Source organism: Achroia grisella, unplaced genomic scaffold, assembly GCF_030625045.1.
Source record: "Achroia grisella isolate CSIRO2021 unplaced genomic scaffold, CSIRO_AGI_Agris_v1 utg506, whole genome shotgun sequence".
NCBI lineage: Eukaryota > Metazoa > Arthropoda > Insecta > Lepidoptera > Pyralidae > Achroia > Achroia grisella.
The window spans coordinates 363,785-386,277 of record NW_026712900.1 but is presented as its reverse complement, the minus strand read 5'-3'; the positions used below and the strand labels follow the sequence as shown (position 1 = coordinate 386,277).

The window sequence follows — 22,493 nt, the reverse complement described above, 5'->3', positions numbered from 1 at the left end:
GCAGACAGAAAATAACAGCGGTATATATATCATACGACTATACCGATGTATGCAATACTAGTAAGTGCTTGCGTACTTGCCTGTGGCATTACATATTATAAATTCCGCATAAAATACCTCAACACCAGGCAAGCTCATCCAGTCAACCATATGGAAATGGAAGGAATCTACACTGTTCCTGAAACAAGGAGAGTTAACCCAGAGCAACCCCCAGCTCAATTTACGACAAACGTCTTCAATAGTCGCTGTTCTACGAGGGGAGGTGTTACGCAAGCCTAGTATAGAAGGACTGCTGCATTTGCACTGTCCCCAATAAACATTGCACGCGGCACCAAATGCTTGATCAGCAATGAGCATCACGCCATATCGCGTCATGCCTATAGTTACATTTCATTTTTATAGAATTATATAAATCAATCATATTCTGTTCTAACATCGAACTATAAGCATTGTAATTATTATTTTATATTAATAAATTTAAGTTAAGAAAAAGGTTGGATTTTTTTTACAACCTCCGGCTGTAGAATCCATAATTAATGTATCTAAGTATTTGTTGTCTAGTATCCATAACACAAGCTCAGTTTAGCTTGGGACTAGATGGCGCTGTGTGAACTGGCCTTGATTATTATTAATATCGCAGCGTAGAAAGGCCTCCATCAAGGTGGACCGACGATCTGGTCAAGATCGCTGGAAGGCGATGGATGCGAGCAGCACAGGACCGATCGTTGTGGAGATCTTTGGGGGAGGCCTCTGTGCAGCAGTAGACGTCTTCCTGACTGAGATGATTGTTATTATCAATTCCAGCTTAGCCCGTGATAAGCGTCTTGCAGTCACAGTGACACGCAGCTGCTGGGGCCTATGGGATACCAGTACTGGGAAACTTCTTGCTCAATTGGCAGACGCACCCTTAGGAGCCATCGTAACTCACGCCGTGATCACTCCCACTGGGGATAATGTCGTCACAGCTGAATCTGGAAATGTGGTGATTTGGGACACGCCCGAAAAGCAGGTAGGTATGTTTTTAAATCTCAGATTTTACCAAAGAAATCTTCACTACTTAGTATAAAACAAAGTCGCTGTCGCTGTCTGTCTGACCCTATGTATGCTTAAATCTTGAAAACTACGTAACGGATTTTGATGCGTTTTTTTTTTAAGACATAGTGATTCAAGAGGAAGGTTTATATGTGTAATACATGCATACTATTGTAGAGAAATAGTATGCATGTAAATAAATACATAGACATACACACAAATACATACACATGTAAGTAAATTTAGAGATTTCTAATGTGATGTCGTAAATAAACACATTTTTGTGCTTATATTGCAAATGCTGGCTGAACCTCACGAGATAAATCAAAACATTTTTACTGTCTAATGAAAAAAAAAGTTGTGAATGTTGTTTATAAGGACATTATGCAGTAAATATGTATATTTAGTATTAGATATCAGCATTGCATCGCTAGTAGTTCATATAACAAAATATATGAACAAATTTATTATATGTAATTCTAGCGGTGCCCGCGGTTTCACCTTATATGTTATTCTGATGTATAAGCTATATTACTGTAAAGTTTTATCAAAGTCCGTTCAGCAGTTTTTTCGTGAAAGAGTAACAAACATACATCCATACTCCCATACTCACAAACTTTCGCGTTTATAATATTTATAAAATGTATTTATACATACGTATGTGTTAATACATAAACTGAATTGTATATGTAAGTTGTATGTGTTAATTAACACATACATATCATTATAATATATATATAGAAAACATTCAGACCGATACAAATAATCATACTCAAGAATATAACGTTTGTACCGCGCAGGGAGTCGAACCCGCGATTATATTATTACGCGATTAGTAAAGCAAAATTGACATGATTTTGTGAAGGCATCAAAGGGATAATTCCATTATTTACTTCTAGATTCCATTGTTTAATTCCAGGTAATATTCAAAGAAGAACAGAAGGGTGTGAAGCAAGTTCTGCTCTTAGAGGATGGCACCAAATTCATAACGATTTCAATGGAAGTTGCGGCTGACAACGTTGAGAATATATCTATAGCTCATATTATAGCTAGGACTATACCTGGTAAATATATATAGCAGTTCCCGCGACTTCGTCCGCGTGGAATTTAACTTTATTTTTCTAAAATAAAAGTAGCCTAAGTTACTCCTTATTACATCAGCTACCTGCAAAAAAAATCCAGTAAAATCGGTGCAGCCATTTCAGAGATTAGCTGGAACAAATAGACAGACAGACAATAATTGTAAAAAAAAATTATTTTGGTGTATTATATACCGTATTTATATTCATATGCATGTAGTAAAAAACGTTTATTTCAATATTACAAACAGACACTCCAATTTTATTTATATGTATAGATAATAATACTAGATCTACCTGCGAGTTCGTCCGCGTGTATATAATAATAGTGGCCATGACAGACTACCTATATATGTGCACTGCTTACACACTTAATCTTAATGAAGTTATCTTTGTACTATAAAGAAAGGTTTTTGGTAATGCCGGAAACGAAAGTGGTCAGCTTTCGTTCGTTACATGTAGTCACAGGATCATACGCCTCCTGATACAGACATTTTTAAGCATAAAACGAGTCTTCAACAGTTATATAGAACTTAGTGAAAATTGTTTTACCTAAATAAAGGATTCTTGAAGTTGGAAACAAACCACTGTTTGCAAACAATCAAAAATGACAATTCCAAAAACAAACCATCGATTAACAAAACGCCTACTGAACCTCAAAATAATGATAGGGACAATAACGAGCCATTGTTCCTTAAACAAACACCTGTACACAATAGGCGGTACAGACAGTCTCCTTTGTCGAGGCTGCTTTGAAGCCGAAGAAACGGCTGCTCACGTAATCCTGGAATGCGTAGCAGTGACCATACAATGAAAGTAAATCCTCGGAACGGTCAGATCGCTCCGTGAAACCTGTGATGACACCAGGAGACTTCTGCGCTTCTGGGAAGAGCTTAACTGGCTACTCTAGTAGTCTGGCTCTACACGCACAACGGCCCAGAAGAGAGGCTGATTGCGGGAAATGGAGTCCAATGTACATTTACATTTTACATTTATAAAGGATTCTTAATTTTGAATATGTATGTATAAAAAGATCACATGGTGTATCACACATTTCAGCTTAAAAATGTAAAGTAATAACTAAATTACTTAAAAGAGTTACGCAAGATTCTTTTTAGTTCTGTTTGTAATGAGACAGCTTTCCGAATGAACGGTAGATTAAGGAAATGTGATGACTATTCAAAAGTGCCTTAATATACGTTTATTTAAATAAATAATTTATAATTCGTTCTATTGTATTGTATGGATTGTTATGTTATGGTAGTAATAGTTTAGGTGATGCTTCTTACAGACGGTGATAAAATATACACAGCGGAGTATGAAGTACGGGGAACTGGGTACAGAGCTGCTGTGGTATCAGCTGATGAGCACCATATAGCTGCACCTGGCGTGGATAAGTCATCCAGGGACTGCCTACATATATTCCATGCTAGAACCGGTGCTAGACTGCACAGGTATGATCAGAAATATAAAAATAACCCTGGACAAATCACACAACTCCATTTAGTCCCAAGGAGAGCTTGTGTTATGGGTATTAGACAACTGATCTAAATATATAGACATTTTTTAATACATACATAATATACGTAAAAAACGCCCAGATCGATACAAACATACTCAAGAATACAAATGTTTGTACTGAAGAATCGAACCCGCGGCCATCCGAAGCAAAGCGGTTTGCTAAATCGCTGGACCACCAAGACCTCCAAAATAGATAGAACTATAGAGTAATATAGTGTAGAGCTGTTTTTTTATACTATATATTGAACCAAATATAAAAAATAATTGAAATAGTAAATATATATTAACTGATACAAAAGCCGGGGTCATATCACTAAGCAATTGCGTCCAGACTACCTTTGGGTGGATAGAGAAACTAAAGATAAAAATAGGTGTATTCTTTGCTTTGCTAAAATTGCAAAGTACAAAGGTTGAAATATGAGAAAAAAAATGAGCATGAAAGTACCTTATACACTCTGTGTTCATATCAGTAACTTGTTAACTTGTACCCATAACACAAGCTCTGCTTACCTTGGGACTAGATGCGTTCGTATCACCTTGCGTTCTTCCAATTATTTGGGGTCTATCTATTTCTATTTGGGGTATTTCTCGAAAGGTCTATTTGGGGTATGCCATCTAACGCTGGTGCCTATTGCCAATCGTTTCTGAGTTTAATCTCCTTTTAGATAAAATTAATATTCATTAAATTATAATGTTGTTATAGAATCCCAATAAAGAACACTGGAATTAAAGACATGCAGTGCATTCAGGCGTTGCCACATAAGCCGCTCTGGGTGGCTGTTGTTGGTAATGATAAAGCAGGAATACTGGACATCAAGACGAAGCGACTTGTTAGGTTAGTATTAACAGTAAACCTGAAGCAGACCTGAAAAATAGGACACACATATACACACGTACACACACATGCACGCGCACGCACGCACGCACGCACACGCACACACACACACACACACACATACATATGCACGCATACGCACGCACGCACACTCACGCACACACACACACACGTATCTAATGCCACGCTGTTATCCCTATCCTGATACCCATCTAGTCAGAGGCGTTGTCGACTGTTAAATTAGTGAGGAGATATTTGGTTTATTTTTATTTATATGTATAGATAATAACCTAATGTAATGAATATAGACGAATATACATAATTAGCGCTGCCCTAGAGGTTTGGTGGTACTAAAACCTTAAGGCCCGGTGTACTAAATTAGTACACCGCTTTACTCCCAATACTTGCGGGAGCGATTTCTCGTGCAATGGATTTTTTTATATTTTTATTTCAGATTCGTACCACGTTGGAATGGCGCGTGCACCAGAGATGGTAAGATTGGTCTCTGCGCACCGACCAGAGGAGGTCTGGACCTTATTGAATTGAAACGAGGCACGTCAGTACAACAGCTGATATCGAGGGCAGCTGAAGGCGTCTTCTCTATAATAACCATGTTCAGCTCGACTGACCAATATGTCTTTTATTATCACAGCGGAAGGAAGACGCTGAGGGTATTCAGGTATGATATTGTATATTTGATGGTCTCGATGATCTAGCTGTAGCACACCGTTTTACTTCCGATGCCTGCGGGTTCGAGGCCTTTCATATTGCATACTTTTGGATTCATGACTATGATTATTATATTAGCTTTGTTTTTATTATTTTCTATGTTAGTTTGCTAGTGTTTTCTATTGACATTATGTATCGAAACATTATTTAAGTATTTCTATCAGTTGTTTAACTAGGGATTATATAGCTGTGTTAATTGACAAATTAAATCAAATCAAAATCGTCGAACATTCGATAACACGAGTCTGTGACTCTCCACATTCGACAACACGAGTCAGAGTCCCTATAAACGGCACCCGTTCAACAACTCGAGTCCCTACAAACGGTACCCGTTCGACAACATGAGTCACAGTCCCTACAAACGGCAGCTGTTCGACAACACGATTCAGAATCCCTACAAACGGCACCTGTTCAACAATATGAGTTACAGTTCCTACAAACGGTACTCGTTCGACAACACGAGTCACAATCCCTACAAACGGCAGCCGTTCGACAACACGAGTCACAGTCCCTACAAACGGCAGCCGTTCGACAATACGAGTCACAGTCCCTACAAACGGCACCCGTTCGACAACACGAGTCACAGTCCCTACAAACGGCAGCCGTTCGACAATACGAGTCACAGTCCGTACAGACGGCATCCGTTCGACAACACGAGTCATAGTCCCTATAAACAGCACCAGTTCAACAACTCGAGTCCCTACAAACGGTACCCGTTCGACAACACAAGTCACAGTTCCTACAAACGGCAGCCGTTCGACAATAAGAGTCACAGTCCCTACAAGCGGATCCGTTCGACAACACGAGTCACAGTCCCTACAAACGGCACCCGTTTGACGACACGAATCATCCGTATTACGAGGTATCCGTATTCCCTAGAAGGGTCAAAGATGGAGCTTAGTAATAACCCTTTTGCCCAGACATCCACTCCGAGGCAAACAACTCTTGTGGAATGGGGTTTAAGCTTTTTTTAAAGCAGATACTAATTATGCTAATCTAAAATCAGAGACAAACAGTTCTGAGTATTACTTCTATTTCTAGAACGGTAGATGGCAGAGCGGTGGCAGAGTACAGAGCACCAGCTGAAGTGACCGGAGTGGCGAGCGCCCACGGTGGTACAGCGCTCGCCATCGCCTCCCAAGATGGCTGTCTTACTGTCTTAAATATTGTGGATCCTAATGAATAATTATTTTATGTACTTCAACATAGAATGAAATTACAATATAAGAGGTATCACATCTTACGTCCTTTGGAATGGCAACGCATGAGCGGTAAAATGGGCGTCACATGATAATGTGATGACCGTAGTGCTGTTCATGTATATAGGCGCTGACAACAGGTGAAACGTCAGCTCCTTTGCTATTGCAATTAAATAAAAAAATAGAATTGATGATATTTTTAACTAAATGTATAGCACGGCGCTGCTTGGAAATCTGTATTTCCAAGCAGCTTCTTTGTTACTCGTAAATAATAGTAAGTCTCAGTGGAAATTAAAAAAAAATATCAAGCACTATTTACGTACTAATAAAAAAACAATTGATGATATTTTTAGCTAAATACATAGCACGACTCTGCTTGACAGTTTCTTACTGGCAAATTAAAGTTGGTTATAGTGGAAAAAAAAATAGTAAGTACTCGATTACGTACAAACATAAAAATGAAAGTTTTATCTTTATAATATTATATTTAATATAAATGTAGACAAAGCTATTAGAAGCGTGTAGTTAGCTTTTAATAAGCACTGCATTTTTCCTATACGAATCAATTTTTTATAGATTTTAAGGCTGCACATCTCCTACCTCTCTTTATACAAAACGAGCTACTATGAGAATTTTCAACAATAACTAATTAAACTCGATGAAATATTCTCCATAGGACAATGCGACTAATATTTTAAACTAAAATTTTCTTTAACAAGTTTTCTTTACAATTATAGGTAACTGAAAAACTCAAACTTCACTAGAAATAACAATTCAAGAAATATATAAATAAGAAACCTATATTTGTTACTTATTTATTTATTTTTATTTATTTATTTGAGCGACCAACAAGATATACACTATGAGGTTACATAAAAATTGTAACTTGCAAAGAGGTCAGGTATATAGTGTTGACTTAATTACTGGTTGCCACGGCATGCGATATTGTTTACAAAAGTTTATAAATATATATGTATATATATATATATTTTTTTTTATATTATATTTATATATTTATATGTGTATAAATATTAAAGTTTTAATTTTATATTTCTTGGATTGTTGTTATTTGAGAGATATTGTTATTGTTGAGAAATATATAAATACATTTTTAAAATAGTGCAAGAATTTGGAATTGCAATGAATTTTCAGAATAATGAAAAACATTCTGTTTTTACCCAATAGTTAGCTGGCAGAGAATGCCATGGCGCTAAGCTCACAAACTGCACATTAATTTTAAATAGTACAATAAAGAATGAATAAATAAATAAGATTTTATAGATCTTTAGATTAGAAAGGTATGATTATCAACAACTACGTTTATTTACAACTTGCTGTTCCCACGACTTCGTCCGCATGGAATATAACTTTATTTTTCTACAATAAAATATTTTTTTGAAAATAAAAGTAGCCTAAGTTACTCCTTATTGCATCAGCTACCTGCCGAAAAAAGTCCCGTCAAAATCGGTTCAGCCATTTCAGAGATTAGCCGGAACAAACAGACAGACAGACAAAAAATTTAAAAAATGTTGTTTTGGTGTATGTACCGTATTTAGGTATATTCATATGAATGTAGTAAAAAACGGTTATTTCAATATTACAAACAGACACCCAATTTTATTTATATGTATAGATGATATTCATATTTTTGAGTGATGACTAAGTCTAATTTCATTTCTTCGTATTTTTTATAGAGAATTCTCTATGAATTTAAAAGAAACTCTGTGGAAATCGACGTCGTATTATTATAATCTATGTTTTTAACAACATAGCCAATATTTCCCATAACTATCTCCTTCTCCCCTGTAGATTCGGTGGTCCTACCCCATACATACAATATAATACAAATAAAGATATTTGAACAAAAAGAAAGTACTTACGAAAGAAAATAACGAACTGATTTCGCAACAAAGTTATTTAACAAGTGGCTGTACAAGTCTCAACTACTCTCTTTATATGTTACAGCTTTTGTGATTTTTTTAGACTTACGATATATTGAAATTCTTTTTGTTCTATATTTTATATTATTCAATGTTACATGAAATTGGTGATTACTTTTCAATACGCTCTATATATTTTTTTGTTCGATTTATTATTACATACAGATGATTTACACTATGTACTTGATTCAATTTTTCATTCTCGTTTTATTTTTTTTCCAGTGTTATTGTTTTTATTTTCATATAGGGCAAGAAAATATTCTCTTTTCTTAATATTCTATCTTATTACTCATTTCTGAACTTGTATTTTGAAAGAAAAAAATATTAAGCAATTTTTTAAGAGTGATCTAATTAATTAAATTTATCAATCTAGGTATTTATAAAATTTTAGATACATGTTTACTTCTAATACAATCTCTCTTTTTAGCTTTCATATGTATATTTAAATATATATTCCTATTTCCCATCTACGGCATCACGCGGCTTGACCGATTTCTCTAATTCTTTCTTTGTTGTGTTTATTATTAGGAAATAGTTCATAAGAAAGAAGAACAAATATAAGAATAAATAAGAATGTTGTAGTTCTTGTGAAAAAAGAAATTAAGAAAGTTGCACGGAATATTAATAAAGTTAATTGAATTATAAATTGAATTCTATATTCAAAATTCAAGACAGAACTACATTTGTGCGGTGAACTAGTTATTTATAAAAATATTTTTGTGTTAATTAATTAAATAATAAATTTATATAAAAATATAGCGAAACGGAGAATATAGTATTATACTTTTATATAATACTACATTCTCCTTAGTACTTTCGAAATATAGTATCATATAATTTATTATATATACATTTAAATAATTTTAGCAAAGATGTGCTCATCACAAAAAAAGCATGCCTAGGCGTTGGTAATGTAATGAAATGATAATTATGATAGTGAACGTCAAGTAAGTGCTAGCATATATATATATTTATAATATTGGAATTTAAAAAAAGTTTATGAGTAGGTATGAGTCCATTGTCTAGGCATGCTTTTATTAGTGTATTTCTATTGTTTAATATTATAAATCATTGAAATTATAATTGTAGATTATATTACATTTGCTTCGATTTTTAAATAATTTAAAAATGTCTAGTCGTAATATTAAGATAGAGAAATAAATTGAAATGCTATTTTTATAATATTTCAGAAATGAATTAGTATTATTATTATTTATTGTCGGAAATATTAAATTATTAATATCTATTCATTTTTAGCATATAAACTGATTCCGTACCTGTATATATTGTGTTTGTTAATGTTTATTCTTCAATTATATAGGAACTTTTATCACTGATTGTGCTTTTATATTTTTATGAACATTAGTTCATGTAATTATATTTTTCTGGAACAATAAAGAGTTTTTCATACATTCATTGATTCTAATAAGTATAGTAGTATATTAAAATCGCCAACAATACTAATATTCAACAATCAGTTTTGTAAGATTTTAATTGAACAGAAAAATAATATATTTATTTACCGTAGTGAGGTAATAACAGAATTAATTAAAATAATACTAATTCATTTAATAGTTTAGTCGGTAGATAAATTAGCATTTTAGTAATATTAAGTAGGAATTATTTATTATTATTCTAAATGACATTTGTGAGAATAAAAATGGCGGCGGAAATGTAATGGTCTGTGATAGGACGAAAGATTTTTGGTCTCATTACGAGTTAGGTAGATTTTATAGAACGTTTCTAATGTGGCCTACATACGCCACTAAAATCAGAGGCAGTATCAGAGCAGTGGTGTTCCTAAGTGTAGTGAAATCATGACCAAATAGATGCATTTACATGTACGCTCTTTTACGCGCGAATCGGCTTGCACGTAGGAATTAAAGTATGAAAATTGTAGAAAAAAAGAATGAGAAAGACCGCGCGCGCCGTCTTCAAACATGGCGGATTCCCGCGTCCTTCTCCTGCTTGTTTAAGCGCCATTTTGTAACAATCAATATTGTAAAATGGCGGCCATTTGTCTATGGACCAAAGACATAATTATAGAGTTATTGATAGTTTATAAATTTGAAACGTGTCTTTGGAAAATAATTGTGTAATAAAAAAATAAATTAAAAAAAGAGTGAAATGACATGTGATATACGCGAAATCACGGGATAGAGCGAACATTAAAAATAGTTATACAATCACTCATGATTACTTTAACAGACTGCTACGTTTACATTCAGCTGCTTCCCCTGCCACTCGCGCTGCCGGAAATATTGCCGGGCGAGAACTGAGCGAGAGCTAAAAACACGCTGTCTGTCCTTTGACTCGCGCACGAAAAACCGACAATCGAGGGAGCTCCGGGCAACGCGAGTGGCAGCGCCAATGGCATGGGAAGTGTTTCACTTACTTCCCTGCCCACTCGGGCTGAGTGTAAATTGGGCATTAACGTCCTAAATAACAAGCACTCCTATTCGCGTGTGAAAGAACTGTCATGTAAACGTAGTTATTTCTCATAGAGCGCTGACCACATTTTATCCCTTACCACTACTGCTCCAAGATTGTCCCTGATTTTATTGTAATGTGTTTAAAGTCGACTTTTTTGGAAATTTGGATCTCGTGATTTAGATTTTAAAATTCAATGTTTAAATTACCTAGTTATAATACAGTCTTGAATATTAATTTATTTAAGCAATACATTTTAGGTCGATGGTATTGTTTTAAAAATATTAAATTAGTTTTATTAATTAAGGTTTCACATTATTTGAGGTTGAGGTCAGACAAACCGTGTGGATGACGCCGTACGATTGGCGCAATTATAAAGAGGGCGGGGCGTAGCAGTCAATGCGCCAATTGAATGGCTCCATCGACGACATGGTATGTACGACTCATATCGAAAATGTGTGGCCAGCCTAAGTAAACCTAATTAGGGTCCCAAAATATTTATTTGGTAGGTTAGTAATTATGAAATAGTACAAATTTATTAGAAATTAATAACATTTTCGATTTGTAGATTGTAGTCGCGTATATTAAGCACGCATGTAAACGTTTAACACATTAGGAGGTACTTGGGATGTATTTTGCCATAGTGACAGTTAATGGCAGCGAAAATATTATACTTTTTTTATACCTTGTGTTATTTCGTCATTTTATATATTCCAATTAAGTTTATTATGTGATTACCTGTGATCATGAGCGTTACTTCTATAGCAAGATTCACCCTTGGTACAAAAAGGGATGATATGATGCCCCTGTCATCATATCACCCCCCACCCCAAGGGCGATATGTTAAGACACATTTTTAGGCCAAGTCTAGTATCCAGTTTTTTTCAAAAGTTAATGCATACGATTGTTCCCCCCCCCCCCCCCCGCTCTCCTGCATCTCCGTGGGTATGACAATGATTTTGTGAAACATCGCGACTGTCAATAATATTGTCGATAAATAGAAACCATTTAGAGAGTTATTATGACTAGATGCAGTAGATAGTGTTTAGCTACACAATTGTACCTAGTAGTAATTGTTATTATTCCTTTTAGTATATGTTGGAAAATGCGAATGACTTTTATCCTTCAAATTAGATTTAAGGCCTCATCCTTCGTCTTACTAAAGTTACGATTATTGATTCTCTTCCCAACCTCATCCTTGTCACATTTGTAAACCTTCGCGTTCTCTAGTATGACGTCACGTATTTTATAGTTTTATATCTAGAAAATGAATAAATTAACATACAATCAATAGTCTCGACATAAGTTATATTTTCATTTGAAATATGAATTACTAAGAATTTTGTATTCCGATATAAAAACAATATTTTTGGATTAAGTAATATATCTATTACAAATATTTACTAATAATGTGAATTCGAAATGTGACATCACGACTCCTTCCATACCTTGTAACACAATATCTCACTTCATCGATGTCACGCCCTCCCGTACCGTACTTAACGTGGGACCTAAAACGTGTATGTGGATGAGCCCTAATTCAACGTCGTCGGAACAGGACTGACGCAACATCGTAATCCGTGGATAAAAGTCGTTTGTTGGAACATTGTTGGCAATGATACATCGAAAAGTGGATTGTTAAAAAAATGTTTAAAATGTTATTATAGTATGAATCAATAAAATGTCTTTAATTTTTTACTTCTCACTCAATTAATCCTGCTGTTTAGCAATTTATATTCACATATTTCGAGAGAAGCACATAATTTGTTTAACCCTATTAAACAAATTTTGTGCTTTTTAATTGGCTTACTTTGCTGATTCTTCTTGAATGAATATGTATTTCGAGTCAAGTAAACAAAAAAAAACTATTTAGAAATATTTAGGTATATGAAGTTAATTTGAATGAAGATTATTTCTACTTCTATTACCTACATTCTTGTTACTTTTATTTCTACTAAATATATGGTAGGTATTTTAAAATAATATTTTCAGTTTTGGAATAAAAATTTAGTCAAATTATTATGTTTTATAAATTCTATCTCCGACTTCCTACTTCACATTTTATTTTAACTCTGTAGCCAAGGATTCTAGATTACAGTTAGCTTAGTAAAATATATTACAAATACGGCTGAAATTAGGGTTTGGAATAAAAAACTGAATAATATATCAAAACTTTTTATAACCTACAAACTGTACTTTTATGATATTCCATTCAGTCATTATTTATAACTTTAATCTTTGCGTCAAGAGTTAAGCAATATGGGCAAGCTTAACTATATCATCACATTTAATACATACAAACTAACATAATTTCTATTGCTAACCGGGTCTTAACACAAATAATTTTATGGCAAATAAAAGTATTTACCTCTCGACAGTTCGACATTAAGACCCGGTTGACAATATAATTAATGTAAACTAACGTAAGTAACTGAACCAGATAAAACCAGTTTTCAATTGATACTTATATAATAAAAATGTTCTTACACAACCTTAACGTTTGCTATTAAATTAGATAACAAACACAATACAGAAATATCAATCTTTACAGGGTTAATCGTAAAAGATACGCTAAGCCGAAAGCTACTGATTGTTCAGACCGTTGTTCAGTTTTATGAACTTACATGAAACTGAACAACTCTCTTAAAGAAACTAAGTTATTAATTAATAAAAATAATAATTTTTGGGCATCAAACCAAAAAAAATATTTTTATTAATCAGCCTGTAAAAGACAGTTCACAACTGAAACAGTTGCCAAAACTAGTGCGGTATATATACTTAAAAAATACATAAAAAACACTAGGTGACTAAAATATTCTCAAATAATGATTTTGAGATTATGTCTGTTAAAATGGCCAGAATATTTTTAAAAATGTCGAGTTGTAACCCCCCCCCAGAAAAATGAGGAGTATTATATACTCAATTGCAGCTATTGTACTATTTTTCTCGACAGACGACCCAAAAAAAGCATTTCACTTTTTGTGTCGGGCGTTAAAAGTTTGACGTATGTGTCTGTTTGTTTGTGATATTGTAGCTCCTAAATTAACGAATGGAAATGCCTATTTTTTATTTGAATAGCGACGTGATCGAGATGGTATTTAATTACACTTTATTAAAGTTCTTTTTTTTGACTTGACGTTAAATAGGACGGTTAGAATATAATAGTTAATATCGGTTTGAAATACTTTTACGTTCACGTCGTTTTAAGAAGGTATTTATCACAACACATGTACAGCATCTCAGTATCAACATTACAGAATCCTTTCACGGCAAATGGTGACCGTCGGCTATGTTGCCAACCTTGTAAATAAATATTATAGATGTTTTTTGTAATTGTTCTGAGTGTGTATGTATATGTATGTTAAATGGTTGTCAATAAATGTTTCTTTCTTTCTTTCTTTAATATATATTATTATGTAGTATAAACTTGTATTAACATTTAGAATTCGTATTCCGACACGTGTATGAATAGTTTAGCGACGGCGATCCCTTCGAATTGTTGTTGACTGTACAGTTCCATAGACAATTCCAGTTCTATACTCTGTGGTCCAATGAGTGGACGGACCAGAGCCACTGCTGCTTGGTAATACGTTTGTTGATCCAACCTGAAATAGGAAGATATTAAAATTAAACTTCTGTGTCATATTCTCGCGCGTAGATAGCAGACGTGAAGTGCCCTGCAAGACCGCGCCCATCTCCATGGGCACCCACCGGACGCAACTCGCGATCCGATCGAACCTCAGTCCAATTCAAACGGGGACCGAATTCCGAACCCCTAGCGGTGCCCTTAGATTAAAATCGTATCCGTCAGGCGACAGTTGGCCTTCAGCCACTCCATAAGTCCTTCCGCGGATTTGGAGTGCCATCTGCACTCGCCTATATCTGTAAAAGCCAGCTGCGGATAACAGCATTAGGGTAGTCCGGAAAAAAACCACAGGGTCATTACGTCATGGTGACGGAGCGGCACCCAAAACTGGCCCGGCAGCGACCCTAATACCCATTATTCTTTCAGCCGGCTACATAATTGAAGCCGCCTCGCCAAATAAGGCGTAAATTAACAACGCTTGGGTGGTTCACCTTAGCAGTATGCCCGGGCAAAGAGCGTAAGCTCGAGACCTTTACTCAGCGGTCTGTAAGGGCCTGTGGATGATCCAGAAGGAAAGGAAGGCAATGTCTCCATCTGACCACTATGACAAGTGGTCCGAATCGGGGGGAAAGAGGATTGTTAGCAATGGACTGATGATCTTATTAATAGCAATGTTAGGTTGACCTTCCCGCGGTTCCCCCTGGAAACCATCCTGATAAATTCTTGGCGAATTTGTCACGATGGGCTAACTGACCTGACCTCATCTTATCATCCTCCACTGGTGCCCCCCTAAGGTAAACCGTTAGATCAGGCGAGTGCACCATTCCATCATCCACGAAAAATAAGTGGCACGAACCAGTCTGTACAGACTTAAAATGCGAGTGATTATTACTTACAAGAATGAGCTAATATTAGCTTTCTCCTTCACCGACGGCGGCGCATTCACGTCTACTAGCCGCATCTGGAACTTTAGCTTGGCGTCATTTAGCTTCGTTGGTCCTTTCATGGTGAATAGGTTCACCTGAAAATATTCAGTACATTTAATAAAAATATCTCAAGATAATTTGCACAGCGCCATCTAGTCCTAACTAAGCAGAGTTTGTGTACATGTGTACTAGACACGTGATATAAATATTTAAATACATTTTTTTATAAATACATACATGTTATACACAGAAAACAGAGAGACTAACGTAAACAATCATACCCATGATTACAAATGTTTGTACCGTACGAGGAACCGAACACGTGACCATTCGATGTAACGAGGTGTGCCGAGGTCGTCAAATTGAAGACGTATTGACTTCTAATGTTTTTTATCACTTTTACAGTTGAAATTATGAACCGTACAATTCAGATAACTCTCAAATATCAACTCTTCTCATTCAATTTAGTACTTAATCTTAAATACATATACAATCTTAAATTAATCGGATGATTAATTTAAGGTTTTTAACTACACGCTCCTAATTGTTAGGGTTCACACCAACATTGTAGAAAAATCCGATATTTTAAAAAGGTTTGTGTTTAGTACTAATGAAGTCCCCAATGTAAAGATTATTACAAATATTGTAAATAGCGCCATCTAATATTTATGGACCGAACTAACTTGTTAGTCATAAGATAACCGTTACTCCCGCTTCTCTCCCTACTACACTGACTTCGGTTTATAATTACGGAGGTCGGTAGTTGATAAATTCTCTTTTGTTGAGTAAGCCACGGCATTCAGCCGACGAGCAGCGTGCCAGTTGTATTTTGGATACTAAAGTGAATTGTATTAGAAATGGGTTTATCCCGGTTTAAGGTGGGCCTGGGGGGAACCTACAAGTAGTGGAGGTGAGTGTTAATGCATTCTAAAAGGGCCTTTTAAACCTACACCCGTGTCACAAGTCACGGGCGCTACTTGGAGTTTCTCTTCCGGTAGCCGGCTTCAAAGCCTAAGTCGTTATCATAATTAGTGGGGTAAGACCCACATAATCAAATTCTTGTATTGATTGTAATCTGCTTTGTATAAATAAATAAATAAATAGTTTACCTCAGAATCTGGAATGTACAAATTGGAGACGAATGTAATATAGTTGTGTGAATACGTCAACGGTTGATGCATGCAAGCCCAATCATTGTTATGGCACGATTTCTCAATTCTTGAGCAGCGACTGTAAACATAATATAGTTTGTTTTACTCAGCGCCATCTGGTCTCAAACTTAGTATAGAGGACACTAGATAACTAGGGCTCTGACCGATTCTCCGTCCAATTTCAATGGAGCACAACCTGAGCCAAGGTTCGAACCCCTAACCGTGCCGTCAGACTGAAGTCATATCCGCCAGGCGAGAGTTGGCCTTCAGCCGCTCCATAAGTCCTTCCTTTGGTTTGGAGTGCCATCTGCACTGGCTTCCTATCATCCAGTGGAACAGTAAAGGCCAGCCGCGGCTAACACTAGAGTAATAACAAATAATCCGAAAAAAAATTGACTACAGATAAAAAAGAGACAGGACATCTTAGTCCTCAAAATGGATAACGCATCACCTGATAACGTAATGTGCTGCTTATGTATATAGGCGACTGTTACTGCTTACCATCAGGTGGGCCGTCAGGTTGTGTGCCATTCCCATAAAAATGTCAAATAAGGTACAGAATATTTTATATGTAACAAATAATATGACTGCTAGCAGAGAGTATAAATAAACTATAACTTTTTTTTTTTTATAACACAGGGGACAAACGAGCATGCGGCTCACCTGATGGTAAGTGATTACCGCCGCCCATGAGCACCCGCAACACCAGGGGAATTGCAAGCAATTGCAACGTTGTCGGCCTTTTAAAAAGGAATAAGCTCTTTTCTTGAAGGTTTCAATATCGTATCGGTTCGGAAATACCATTGCTGGAAGGTAATTCCATAATGTGGTTGTGCGAGGCAAAAAGTTTCTAGAAAACCGCACTGTGGAAGACCGCCATTCATCCAGATGATCAGGATGGTATTTCAGTTTCTGGCGGGTGGTACGGTGGTGAAACTCAGCAGCTGGTATTAATCCGAACACTTAGATGTATACAGCGCCATCTAGTTGCAAGCTAAGCAGAGCTTGTATTATGATTACTATATACAATATACAACTGATTAAAATACTGAAATACATAGGTATTTGTTTAAATATATACATAACTAGCTACTTGCCCCGGCATCGCACTGGTGTACGGGTGTACATATATTATATATATAAACTTTCCTCTTGAATTATCTATTAAAAAAAAATCGCTTCAAAATCCATTGCATAGTTTTAAACATTTAAGCATACATATGGACAAACAGCGACAGCGACCTTGTTTTATACTATGTAATGATATACACTGAAACCGATATAAGCAATCATACTCATGACAACAAAGGTTTGTATCGTGCGAGATATCAAACCCGCGACCGAGGTCTATATACATGAACTGTACTAGTGTATACTTACTTCTTACTCTCCAAGTAGTATCCTGGTGAGCAGACAATGCGATGACACCGGTAGGAACCTCTTGTATTTTGGCAGACATTGCTGGTACCTCCAGATATACCAAGTTTGGCACACGGCGCTTCCCCAGTTTCGCATTCATCAATATCTATATACATACAATACATGAATATTATTAAAAAAATCGTAGCCCAGTTTATTTTTTTTCTATTTAACTGAAAGGGGTTGTGCCTACACTTGTTGTTAGTTATTCATGTAGGACATTTTAGCCGCTTATGAACATCAAGATTTTAAATTATAATTTTTCTCCCTACCGTCCAGTTCGGTATATTGAGAAGAACTGGCAAGAAACTCAATTGAATTACTTTTTTTTTAAGACAGTTTATTTACAACTAGCTGTTCCCGCGACTTCGTCCGCGTGGAATTTAACTTTATTTTCTAAAATAAAAGTAGCCTAAGTTACTCCTTATTACATCTGCTACCTGCCAAAAAAGTCCCGTCAAAACTGGTTCAGCCATTTCAGAGATTAGCCGGAACAAACAGACCGACAGACAGACAGACAAAAATTATAAAAAATGTTATTTTGGTATATGTACCGTATATATATTCATATGCATGTAGTAAAAAACGGTTATTTCAATATTTTTGTAATATTCATACAGACACTCCAATTATATTTATATGTATAGATGTATAAGTTGACTTTAACACTTGATACCTTTCCATTAGTTTACGTCTCTACTAACATAGATTTAAGTTAAGTGTAAAATCAGTCGATGTCTCGACTCCGCGTCGAATTGCCGCGTTACTAATAAGCCATGTAGCACACTATCTAATAAACTTACCAATGTACAATAAATAGTACAATTATTTCACCGATATACTCACTAGCTACATACTACAATAAATATATTATGTAGCGTCACCTCACATCATACATAACTAAAGTGATGAAGATAGCCATCGCGCTACAATTGGTAACTTTATCATACATAACGCTACAATGGTGAGGTACAGAAGATCCAATCGGAACCAGTGCACCCACCCAGTGGGCCTAACTGCCTGTTGCGTGTTACTACATCGACCACGTGTACCTATCCAGCCTACACTACGCCACCAAGGAGCAGGACATTGTGAACTACATAGGCCCAGGAGAAAAACTGAGCGTGAAGCAGCTGGACTCGAGTTACAACGCGAGTTTCAAGACGTTTGTGGCCCGGGTCCCCACCAGATCTGTTATCTTCATGAAGGAGGACTACTGGGCGAAGGGTGCGGTGTATCGGCGCTACCAACTAATATACTAGGGTATATAAGACTACTTGACATGTCGATGGCTAGCGGTGCGATGGTAAAAGATAGCCATGGGCATCAAGTCTAACAGTTCTTTCAGGCCATTGTATATTCGGTAGAATACATAAAGCTCTCCTCACACTTAGGTTTTTTTTTAAGAATGATAAAGAATGGTGCACTCGCTTGCACTAACGGTTTACGCTTACGGGGCACCAGTGAAGGATGATAAGATGAGCATGAGGTCAGTTAGCCCATCGTAACAAATTCACCAAGAAATTATCACGATGGTTTCCAGGAGGAACCGCGTGGAGGTCAACTGATAAATGTACCACACGTTGTTAGCAATGGAGACATTAAGCCACATTACTAACAATTTCCTTCCCACACCATTAAAGGTTCGATACCGCTTGAGAGATATTAATAATACTAGACTCACCTATACAACTTCTCTTATCTTCACTAAGCCGATATCCCTGTGGACAACTGCAACGGTAGCTTCCAGGTTCATTAAGGCACCTCCCCACACATAACTTCTTCGATTTGTACTGCACGCACTCGTCCACATCAGAACAAGTCCTGAGAATTTGACAGGTTGGAATTATAAACTACGTAGATGACATTTCACTCGGCGTTTAATTTCAAAGAAAAGGCAATAACACACTGTATCGCATCGCAATACCCGAAAAAGCTGTGATCATTTCTTAGCCTTCCTTCTATTTTGTTTGTTCCGCTTTAATAAATCGAAGTATGGTTTTTGACAGCCTATAACCATCTTGAATAGACTTGGCTTTATAATGCAAAAAGGTGTTTTAAATCTATTTTGCTTTGTTCAGGTTTAATCGGTAGAGGTATGATATTTAAAAGAAAGAAAGGAGATTTTCATCGGTTTTTGTATTAACACAATATAGTGAATAAGACTTTGTTAAGACTAAGAGTTATACACAAGGTTCCTCGCTCTTGTGATTAGTGGTCTTGTGCCGTATTAGCGGTAGAATAAAAAAATGCTTATATTAAATTTCTTTGAATAAATATTATAACATTGTATTCTATAACAGTCAGATATCGGGTTACTCCATCAATTACATTAGACATTTAATGGGATAGGATGGGATGATAAGGGGATTATTGTCATACTCTCTTCGAAAGAAGGGGGTCAAGAATGACACAGTGTGACAAGGAGTTTGAGGGGGTACTAAATTTGACTCTTTCGACATCACTTTTGAAAATGTAATATATATAAGTAAAGTTTAAAATGTTTCTATAATATTGCAAACTATGTGACAACTCTAGGGTGAGAGGAATCTCAGAAGTGTGTAGTTTTAACAAGAATGGAGAGAGATATCAAAAACTTGAAATTCGTGTACGTAACTTATATATCTATAGCTCCGAGACTCAGTTTGGATATATTTACCTGTTGTCTTTGTTTAGCTTGTACCCTCTATGGCAAGAGCACCTGTAACCTCCCCAAACGTTATTGCAGCGCTGCTGACATAAGGTCCCGGAGCGGGCCTCCACGCATTCGTCTACATCCATGCAAATCTAAAACGAAATAAATATTTTTTCACGCTTTTTTTTTCTTGCTATCTAAATGAGAACTATTATTTACAACCATTGTTCTTTTATAATTGTAGCTAGAATGATGCAGTCCAATACAAGATTTCGAACTATTCACTCGTGTTTAATTAAAGCATCCAATTATTCCAATAATATAATCTTAGTCATGAAATCTATTTTTTAAAAAGGCTTCTGGACTCGGCCAACTAACAGTACGAAATTATTGACATTTCCCTGGATATATTGGAATCCAACATGATAGGAGGCGACTTATCGCAGTTTATCACATTTTTTTGTTACTGATCCAGTTGAGAGAGGAGACATTAACAATAATACGTTGTGGTGGACGAAATTATTGACATCCTCACATTTCCCTGGATATATTTGAACCCAACGTGGCAGAAAGCGACTCTTATCCATTTTTCTTTTGTTATCTTCATCAATCGTCAGTCTTTAATGGCAACGCATGAGTGCTGTCCCGGACGTCACATATTTTGCACGACGCGTCTTTTTAGACTTATTCAAGTTATATATATACATATTAGAAATTATTTTTCTATTACCGACACGGTTTTGCCTCTTACAGTCCTTAAGAAACCCAGTCATTAAAAATGTTCATGAGGCAAAGGTTATCTCTTTCCATCAGGAGGCCTACCAGCTTGTTTACAATTCAATTTACATTCCAAATTAAAAAACAAAACAGACGTGTGGTCGGGTACAACTAGTACTACTATGTTTACCTTTTCATTCACTGGGGCTGATCTGAATCCCTTATGACAATCGCATGTATAAGACCCAATTGTGTTGATACAGTCAGCATTTTGGGAGCATAAAGGCTGAAAAATGAACATACAGACAATTACATTAAGACCTTAGATGTCCATCTATAACTTAAATTACGATTTTCATGTGTCATATCCCCGTGTTGTTTGATCTGATTTGGTCACATTTTCGAACCCCCCTCTGTTTCAATCTTTATAATATTAAGAAACAAATAGTAGTTTCGCAATAGTTATATTTCAATTTTATTTATTTATTCTTAAAAGGATATTGAACCGTGACATCACTAAATATGCTATTCTTGTCACAGTATGTCACACTTTAAAGTTTTAAGCCCTAATTTAAGTCCCTATGTATGGACAGATAGTGACAGCTACTTTATTTAATACTATGTAATGACTTGTAACTTACCGTACTATCAGGCTGCTTGCATTCATCAACATCTTCACACTGGTGGTCTCCCACCAGCCTGTGTCCCAGAGGACAGCTGCAGGTATACCCACCAGGTAAGTTAGTGCACACTTGAAGCGGACCACACTTGGCCTCGCGCGTCACGCATTCATTTATGTCTGTAAACACAAATAGTTGTCAATCTGATTAAGATGCAAGTAGACAATCGAAAGTGTCTGTCTATTTGTTACCTGTTGACGACTAAACGGCTGAACAGATCTTAATGAAATTTGACGTGTCGATAGATTACATCAAAAGTATGGACATAGGCTATCTTTTGAGAGAAAAAAATAATAATTACGTGTACCAGTTAGTAATATAATATGATATTATATATGGTAATAATATAAATGTGAATTGTCCAGGCTTATTTTTATTTAAAGGACTAATTTTAAGAATTTTAATTTAAAAAACTAAGCAAACCCTCTCATTTTCATTTAATTTAATTTCAAACGTCCTTTCTTACAAACAAAAAACAAAATAATACCCAAATAAAATAAAAAATATGACTATTCAAAGGTGCTTATATTATGTATATAGATTATTTCTGTTTCTAAAATAATAATAGAATAGAATAGAATAAAAATCATTTATTCAAAAAATAAATTAATTTA

General features: G+C 35.6%; 2 protein-coding genes across 2 annotated transcripts in view; one reads left to right on the top strand and one right to left on the bottom strand.

Annotated features, from left to right (window-relative positions):
• Positions 1-6,382, top strand: part of LOC131846217 (NACHT and WD repeat domain-containing protein 2) — a 55,211-nt gene extending 48,829 nt beyond the window's left edge. Inside the window, exons 27-32 of the mRNA XM_059195465.1 lie at positions 805-1,009; positions 1,952-2,096; positions 3,403-3,565; positions 4,336-4,467; positions 4,922-5,146; positions 6,238-6,382. Coding sequence (XP_059051448.1) covers positions 805-1,009; positions 1,952-2,096; positions 3,403-3,565; positions 4,336-4,467; positions 4,922-5,146; positions 6,238-6,382 — 1,015 coding nt within the window. The remainder of the gene's footprint in view (positions 1-804; positions 1,010-1,951; positions 2,097-3,402; positions 3,566-4,335; positions 4,468-4,921; positions 5,147-6,237) is intronic.
• Positions 6,383-12,920: 6,538 nt separating this feature from the next.
• The window catches only part of LOC131846218 (fibrillin-1-like), a 42,676-nt gene continuing 33,103 nt past the window's right edge, over positions 12,921-22,493 (bottom strand). The window contains exons 21-28 of the mRNA XM_059195467.1: positions 21,841-21,998; positions 21,390-21,485; positions 20,507-20,634; positions 19,532-19,671; positions 17,809-17,953; positions 16,387-16,507; positions 15,248-15,372; positions 12,921-14,370 (exon numbers count right to left, since the gene is read on the bottom strand). Of these exons, the coding sequence (XP_059051450.1) occupies positions 14,205-14,370; positions 15,248-15,372; positions 16,387-16,507; positions 17,809-17,953; positions 19,532-19,671; positions 20,507-20,634; positions 21,390-21,485; positions 21,841-21,998 (1,079 nt within the window). The 3' untranslated portion in view covers positions 12,921-14,204. The remainder of the gene's footprint in view (positions 14,371-15,247; positions 15,373-16,386; positions 16,508-17,808; positions 17,954-19,531; positions 19,672-20,506; positions 20,635-21,389; positions 21,486-21,840; positions 21,999-22,493) is intronic.